The 8,645-nt window shown below is 45.3% G+C and overlaps 1 protein-coding gene across 1 annotated transcript; it reads left to right on the top strand.

Moving 5' to 3' along the window:
- Positions 1–853: 853 nt before the first annotated feature.
- relb (v-rel avian reticuloendotheliosis viral oncogene homolog B) lies at positions 854–7,472 on the top strand. Its single transcript, XM_023982664.2, has 10 exons — positions 854–2,042; positions 2,547–2,558; positions 2,815–3,002; positions 4,749–5,069; positions 5,825–5,991; positions 6,217–6,308; positions 6,442–6,573; positions 6,744–6,848; positions 7,088–7,260; positions 7,467–7,472. The coding sequence occupies exons 1-10, from the start codon at positions 2,009–2,011 to the stop codon at positions 7,470–7,472; spliced, it is 1,230 nt and encodes a 409-aa protein (XP_023838432.2). The 5' UTR covers positions 854–2,008.
- The last annotated feature ends 1,173 nt before the right edge of the window (positions 7,473–8,645 follow it).

The following is an 8,645-nucleotide window of genomic DNA, read 5'->3' on the forward strand; positions in this document are numbered from 1 at the left end:
CACAGATTAACTAAAAACACTAGCACTGCAAACACTCAGAACAAAGAGAGCAGCAGTGCCTGGATTTTGCAGTCTCCCTCTTTGAGTCCCCCTTCAGAGACAGGCAGAACCTCCCACCCACACACCACCCACCTCCTCTCTATTCCACACACAAGAATTCMGTATTTCAGTCTATGATTGTCATGTGAGTGTACCTGGATGATTCTGCAACTACGGAACTTCTATGTCCTCAGGGTCAATTTTGGGGATTTTATATATTTTTTAAATATGTTTTTATTCTTTATATGTTAATGACGTGATGTAAATGACATGTGTCTATGGCTGTCTTAGAACAATGACAAAAAATATATAAATTCCTGAATAGTACGATCACAGCCATTATCAGATATTATTTCTAGACAATTATAATACTGGTAAAATGGTTTTTCAATAAAAAAAAGAATTCTGAAAGTGCCCGAAGTTGCAGAATCACCCCCCCAAAAAAAATCTAAGGTTGGTTTTCACAGCTGTTGCACAAGGTGTTCATTGTTGTAAATTGTAAGGTGTCCCTTTACGCTATTTGTTAGTTCAACATGATTCATTATTGTATTCTAGGACCTACAATAGATGCATATATCAACCACAAGGGTGTACTAATGAGCTATGCGAGATAGAAAAAAGTATCATAATAGAGGACTACTGAAAGTAATATTATTTCAGTGTAGATAAGGGAACGACAGGTTCAATTAAAAACATGCCAGCCAGACAAGCCAGTGTATGAATCAAAGGTATTTGCATATGAATGGAGTGGAAATTAGCTGACTTTGTGATCTGTAAGGTAAGTAACATGAATGTGTCAAACAGATCACACATTTTCTCTGCTATTTCTGGTACGTTTAAGACATGGATTTCGTGTTCTTGAAATGTTAACAAGGTACCCAAAAGCACTTGGAAGTAATGTTTTCATCATATTAGCTAAACAAAACTCGTTTAAAACAGCGAAATTGTCGCGGTAATGATCTCCAAAATTCGATGCATTAGGTTGGTTGATATAGCAACGAACGCTAATAGTTTATCGAATCCCATTGTGATTTTGGCGGGACACTTTTTGTCATGACACCCCCATTGATTTTGTTAGTCACTCTTACGCAAACATAATTTCACTTATGCCCCCCAAAACGCAGGGCCAGCGCGGTTTGGAGGTGTGTGTATTGATGTGGGTATGCAGACCTGCGAGCATTTTTTGTGGACCTCACCACCGTCAAAATTGCTCATCTCTGACATAAAGGATAGATTAACTGGATTAGTTGGCATATCGCCGGAATCACACCTCGATGCACCACCATGAGAAATTGCATGTTTGTGCACTACCAGTATCCTTCCTTACTCATTCTATTATAAATATCCCACTCTATTTTGCATTAAACAATTAAATATACTACACTATTTTCTGAAATATACTTGGTGCAAGTAGCTATATTTTAAAGTACAATAATCGATCCCGTTGTGCGTAAAAACCGGCCATGAGGAAGGGTCTTTTTTTATATCAGGATATTCACACTCGGGTMATTGCACTTGCGGCTATTGTACTCCAGTAGTTTGCAAAATATAGTTGATGGAATGATCCGTTATCTGAAGTTTCTACAAGGCTACTGCCGGCACAACACTGCCGCTGGGGGTTTCCCAAGCAGTGATGTAAGGGGATTTCCACCCAACCGAACAGCCAGTCAAATCCATCCAACAAGTGCGGAACTAAACGCACACTCGAACAGGGCGCTTGGGAGGCGGACTCATTTTATCCATAACATATGCAAGAGAGGTAGAATGTCTATGCTTTTTTAAAACGAAAGGCCAATTGAACCAAATCGAAGTACGAGAGCGAAGAGAGGACAATATTTGAATTGCAGTAGCCTATTATGGCCACGAAATGATCGGTCAGGGGAAATAGGGCGGAATTGTGTTTGTGTCTGGGTTTAAAAAAAATACTCGAACAAGGTTTTCAGCTCCAGGACAAACATCGTAACGTGCCATGAGAAACATGAGTGTTCAAAACTGCACTGCAAGTAAGTGTCTTTTCTTTTAAATAAACGGAATATGAGTTATGCATCGACGGTGTCTGATGTGTGTTGTCCCACGTCATTCACATTCGCACGAACAGTAGTATAATTTATATAAATAATTTATCTGCTTGTAGTGTTAACGCATTGTCACGGGTCTGTGTCAAAAAGTGGACCGACTGCAGGGGCCCAGACAAGAGATCCTATAGTCTAAAAGGCACACACTGCCATGTGTTTCAATTGACAGTTTGTGTTGTCATTCTGTCTTCCCCAGCGTGAATGACAGTTGAGTAGAAGGGTCAACACCTACTTCAGAGATGTTAGTCTTAGACACTAGTCTTAGGCTACCTGTTAAACCTATACTATTACATTGTAATACATATACTTACCTGTTATACTTAGACTATTACAATCACTGTCATAAATGTATGACAATAGCAATAGTCTTGCCTGTCACAAAGTAATCATTAATGAGTTAACTCACTTTTTTTCTCCCGCTTTGTACAACAGCAAATGACTTGGGTGAGTAGGCTATTTGTCATTAATGTATAGTTATTTGTTTTTTATAATGGCTAGTAGTCCTATAGTCTACGTACGGGCCTTCTAGGCCTGTGCATCATGCTCAGGGTTTGATGTAGCTGGTACTGTACACATACAGACATAGATCACACTCAGATGGCCAACCCACCAGCTCAGTGTTTGCAGGCCCCATCAGCGTGTTTGCAGGCCCCATCAGCGTGTTTGCAGTCTCCCTCATCCCACTCCGTCTACTTTTTAGACATCATTCAGGAGGTGATCTCTGCAGACCGAGAGTTTCCCTGTCAGGTCCAGTCTCGTTTCTGCCTCCCCAGACCTCCTCATCCCCCTGTAGACCCTGAGATCCAGGCCCAGAACCACAGGGCCATGCCCAGGCATACCCCCTCCTTGACGCCCCCAGTACTGGTGCCAAGGGGCACGACCTCCAGGGTGAGTACCAGGCCTTTCGGGATCTAATCCCAAAATATATTCAGCCACTCTTGGAGGAAAATGAATGTTCAATAAATGATAAATTGCTACAAGGGAGATAGTTTTTGTTAGGCCATTGATTCATAGAGTTCAGTAGAAAAATGGAGGGGTTGACTTTTTGGTATTTGACATTTTATTAGGATCCCCATTAGCTGTCGAAAAAGCAGCAGCTACTTTTCCTGGGGTCCACAGATGGCCTACACACCAGCTCAAAACTTGTAGTTGTTGTGTAGTGGTTAGTTAGTGATTTGATTTGTTTCTGCAGCCCACTCAGGTACTCTTTGTGGTCGCATCAGTTCACACTGTCAGGGCTTGGTATCTCAGTTTGTTGTAATAGCTGGGAGATAATGTCAAGAAAACAGCTAAGGTCATCAGGGACGTGTGCTATCGCTTCCTCATGGGCTAGTGGTGGGAGCCAAGGCAGACAGACACACCTCAGGGATAAGTGAAACTCAACTACTCACAGTTTCCATGGGTAAGCGTGGTGACTCAATTCACTGGTGCGTTGACTTCTAAGGCGGCCTTGATTACCTTGTTGTCATGCCTTGGGTTGCTGTTCTCCAATAGTCTGGAACTCACAGTGAGACAATTGTGGTCTGTGTATGTCTGCGAGTCAAAGCGGTGCCTTGAGATAGACTGTGAGCTGAGTTGACACACCCCCGTCTGCATGTTGTGGCCTCTCGTGGGGGAGGTGGCAGAAAAGGAGAGAAAGAGTGTCATCTGATTCCTACTTTCGTTTTGAGTTCCCTTCCTTCCGGGACCCAACCCTTTCAGGGTGGAAGTTCACATTCAGAGGCTTTTCTGCTTTTCTAATTGGTCGATCTGCTGTAGATTATGTCAACTTCCTGTTTCCTGAACATGCGCCTCCCGGCTCGATCCTAGTTGCTTTTGTGTAGAGGCTCTAAGGCATGCCAACACTATTGCTCTTACACACACACACATATACTCCGCCTGTAGACGCTACTTTGAGGTGGAGCACAATGATCTCACACGCACCTCTTTTTGTTCATACAGCCTTATCAACTTCTGGCGGTTTGTTTAGACAGACTTGAGTTGTAGGGCGGCTTGTAATAACAAAGGGAGAAAGCGATCCCTTCAGTCGGTCAGCTTTTTTTCTTTGTTCCGGTTTGTTTTTTGGTGAATAGTTTTTCCTGTTTGCTGGCCTCTAGGGATTCTTCAAACGTGCTGTTAATTAGAAGGTATGTGGCTGAACTTGGAGAGTGAAGGGCAAAGTGTGTGTGAGAGAGATTGCGTCTGTCTATAATGACCACAGGCCGTTTTTATTTATTTATATAAGTATACCATTTTGACGTATCAGAGAACCTAGGAGAAATGGGCAGACGGACAGAGCTAGAGGCATGAAGGATGAAGAACAGTCATGCATCTCAGCAGCCTGAGAGGGTGGAAGGGAGACGGAAGTATAGAGGGGTTAACCAAAAACGGAAGGGGGTGCTCTCTAGTTTAACGGTTGAAAGGGGGGCATGGCAACAGAATGTGTCAAATGAGGACATAGAAAGTGGTGTACTGAGAGAGAATATGTAGATAAACGATAACAATGCAGGTTATCTTTGAAAACGATCTCACCATTTTACTCTTAGTACCATCATGATGATGTTTTGGATGCAAAGATAACTGTTTGTTGTCTGCTGTGTTCTTTACATGGACTTTTAAACATAGCCATTGACTTTAAATGATGTCTCTCCGCAGCCGCCCTGCTTCTTCCCTCAGCCCCAGCACCACTCTCGCACCAGAGATATGGCAGCACCTCACCCCACTCGTGGGGTCTCAAACCGACGAGGACGTGGGTCCTCTAGTTCAGGGACTTCCAGGGGGCCAGATAGTCCTTCTCGACAGGCCCAGACAGACACAGATCTGCTGGAGCAGATCCTGGAGAGGCCCAACCTGGCTGTGGTGGAGCAGCCCAAAGAGAGAGGCATGAGATTCCGTTATGAGTGTGAGGGCCGCTCGGCCGGGAGCATCCTAGGGGCCTCCAGTGGGGACTCCAACAAGACCCTGCCTGCTATAGAGGTACCCAATAGATCCATATTGTATTTTGTCTTTATTTGAAGTTGATTGGAAACACTTTCATTTAAAACAACTTAGCAAAGTCGCAGTTAATGCCCTTACTCTTGTGATAAGTGACATCTTTCATCGTGACCACTCAGTCAGGGCCTTGCTTTAACGTCTCATTAATATAGAACCTAGTCCTTATATTTGTTTACTGCAAATTGTGTTCCCAATTTCATCCCTAACCTGCACTGGATTTGTATGTTTGTGTGGGAAGTGGAAGGGGGTTAACGGAATGTACCATCTATCCCAGAATAAAGGTGTTTCCCCCTTGTTGGTTTGGCTGCCCTCAACATGTAGAGCCTTGCTAGTGTAAGGAGCAGGGGCAGAGGGGAAGGGGGAGGAATTACATGTAACTGAAATAGAAAGTACCCCACAAATCCACATCTTTGTGTGGTTCAAACTAAGGGGATTACCCCCTCCACCCTTTAAACACTGTTGATTCGCACCCACATTCTACAATTCAGACCGCATCCCTCTAAGATTAACACTACCAGACAAGTGTGAAGTTTGACAGTTGAAAGGGAGTTGCAGTTTTGGTTAATCACTGCACATTTATTCAGTTTTAATCATGCTCTCACTTGCGTTGGAGGAAGGAAGACGGTTTGATTGATGCAAATCTCTCCTCCTTCTCTTTCTTTGTCCCTCTCCCCCGCTTTCTCTCCCCATTTCTTTCTCGTCTTCACACTCTATCCCCTCTCTCCTCCCTCTTTCAGCTCCAGGGTCCCATTCAGAACATTAAAAAAGTGATGGTCACTGTTTCCCTGGTGACCAAAGACTACCCGTACCGCCCACACCCCCACTGCCTAGTGGGTAAAGACTGTGCTGACGGTACCGGAATCTGTGTCATCTGCTTAAACCCTCACAGCAACCGACGTCACAGGTGCCCCTCTCTTTCTCTCCTCTATTCATCGCTCTCTTTTCTTGACAAGTGCATTTTCTCCCTTTGTCCACCAGCGGGCCATATCCCATTTCTTTCTCATTCATTCTTCACCTCTTTGGGAGTGCTTTGCCAGGAAAGTGCACTAGGTTAGTGTAAACTAGGTTAGTGTAAACATGTCTGTTTTTAATGGTTGGTAACCGACCATGTTTTGTGTGCATCTTGCAGTTTCGCTAACCTGGGCATCCAGTGTGTAAGGAGGAAGGAGCTGGATGCCTCACTCGAGAAGAGACGGAATCAGAAGATCGACCCCTTTAAAAGTGAGTAGAGCCCTGACACGCACACAAAGCACATCGCAAGCGCACACAGAACTTACCCAATTACATGAATCCAATATTATTGTACAATAAAGTTGTTAGCGGTAGGGTAATATCCTCTCCTCTGTCCCCCCAGCGGGCCACTCTAAAAGCATCGAGGACATGGACATGAACGTGGTGCGGCTGTGTTTCCAGTGTGAGCTGGAGTGGGAGGATGGAAAGAAGGACTTCCTGAACCCCATAGTGTCCAACCCCGTCTATGACAAGAGTAAGATCACCCCCCTCCCACCCAAACATCCTCCTGACACCTGTGCATGACTGCTATTACAGTAGTCTTCAAACGTGATACGAACCAGTACCGTAACACCACAGCTATGTAAATGTACTTCCTTCCTGAACCATCCAGCAGGTGCTCAGTGTGTGTGTGTGTGTTTACAGAGGCGACCACCACATCTGAGTTGAAGATCAACCGTCTGAACATTGTTAAAGGGCCATGCACCGGCAAGACTGAGATCTACATGCTCTGCGACAAAGTCCAGAAAGGTGAGATCGAGCCAGACTCCCAAGTTGTAATGTACAAACACTGTGTTGAGCACGCTGATATCTAGCAAATTAAAGGGTGAAGTCAAAATCCTGTTAAAACAACTAGATGGAAGTGGCACATGATGTGTAATGACACCCCTCTTGAAATACACTGAAGTCATACAGCCTGCAGGACTATACAAGCTGATTGGTGTGTGTGTGTGTGTGTGTGTGCGTGTGCGTGTGTGTTTCCCGCTCAGACGACATAGAGATCATCTTCAAGAGGGGGTCTTGGGAGGCCAAGGCGGAGTTTGCCCAGACGGACGTCCACCGGCAGATCGCTATCGTGTTCAAGACCCCGTCCTACCAGGAACAGGAAGGGGGGGGGGGTCTGGATTATAGCCTCATCCAGCGAGGCTATTGGGGGCAAGGGGTAACACAGCCGTTGGGTACAAGGTGCCTCCGCTACTGTTATTTACTGTGTGTGTTCAAACTTCTCATACTGTACTTTATTTGGGTTGAATGACTGTCACAGGGCAGAGTTTGGACTTTACACAACCCTTTAAACTTCTGGTTTGAGGAGCAACACAACAAAATACCCTTAAAAGATTCAGGGCTACATTCGCGCCACATTGTCAGTCTTAAGGGGGTTACGTTTTGTCCTCATAGGTCCCCCTCTGTCTTTACCTGGGCCAAGTCACTCCCTCGTTATCACACTGGCCTGGTCTGAGGGGCGGAGCCGCGGAGTAACAGTGGGAGGAGGTCCATCGGAGAGGCTTTGGATTCTCGTTGACCAGCTGGTTGAACTGCAGGTCGTTATAGTAGCCCAAGTCCTGCCCAGACCCACCCTGGTTGAAGTTAAAGTTTCATTGTCATGACGCCTGGGGTGAAGTTGGAGTTGAGCTCCTGGCCAAAGCCAAGGAGGCAGGGTCACTGAACAGAATCCGAGCACAGTATATTGATGTCGTCTGGGCTATGTCCTCACAGAAGAAGTTGTCCTCCTGGAGGTCATTGTAGTGGATTCCCCCTGGTGGAGGCCCAGACTGGGCAGGAGGATGCAACTCTTCCGGGAGCAGCTGGCTCTCTGCTGGGAGAAGGTGAACGGCTCGAATGGCTGAGAGGTGGAGGCTTCTGCTGCAGCCACATTTTGAACTGTGGGTGATAGAAAGGACTTTTCAGTGCATTCGGGATGTATTTAGACCACTTGACTTTTTCCACATTTTGTTACGTTACAGTCTATTATAAAATGTATGAAATTGTATTTTTTTCTCATCAATCTACCATTCAATACCCCATAATGACAAAGCAAAAAGTTTTTAGAAATTTTTGCAAATGTATAAATAATGAAATATTACATTTACATAAGCATTCAGACCCTTTACTCAGTACTTTGTTAAAGCACCTTTGGCAGCGATTACAGCCTGGAGTCTTCTTGGGTATGACGCTACAAGGTTGGCACACCTGTATTTGCGGAGTTTCTCCCATTGTTCTCTGCAGATCCTCTCAAGCTCTGTCAGGTTGGATGGGGAGCGTCGCTGCACAGCTTTTTTCAGGTCTCTCCAGAGATGTATGATCGGGTTCAAGTCCAGGCTCTGGCTGGGGCCCTCAAGGACATACAGAGAATTGTCCCGAAGCCACTCCTGCGTTGTCTTGGCTGTTTGCTTAGGGTTGTTGTCCTGTTGGAAGATGAAACTTCGCCCCAGTCTGAGGTCCTGAGCGCTCTGGAGCAGGTTTTTCATCAAGGATCTCTCTATACTTTGCTCCGCTCATCTTTCCCCTCGAGCCTGTCTTGTCTCCCAGTCCCTGCCACTGAAAAAC

This window comes from Salvelinus sp. IW2-2015, linkage group LG4p, assembly GCF_002910315.2.
Source record: "Salvelinus sp. IW2-2015 linkage group LG4p, ASM291031v2, whole genome shotgun sequence".
NCBI classification, from domain to species: Eukaryota; Metazoa; Chordata; class Actinopteri; order Salmoniformes; family Salmonidae; genus Salvelinus; species Salvelinus sp. IW2-2015.

Excerpts from the sequence above, each read along its gene's own strand:
- relb (XM_023982664.2), top strand. The coding sequence starts at position 2,009 with ATGAGAAACATGAGTGTTCAAAACTGCACTGCAA. Across the intron at positions 3,003-4,748 it reads CAAGGGGCACGACCTCCAGG|CCGCCCTGCTTCTTCCCTCA; the intron begins GTGAGTACCAGG and ends GTCTCTCCGCAG. Across the intron at positions 6,309-6,441 it reads GAAGATCGACCCCTTTAAAA|CGGGCCACTCTAAAAGCATC; the intron begins GTGAGTAGAGCC and ends CTGTCCCCCCAG.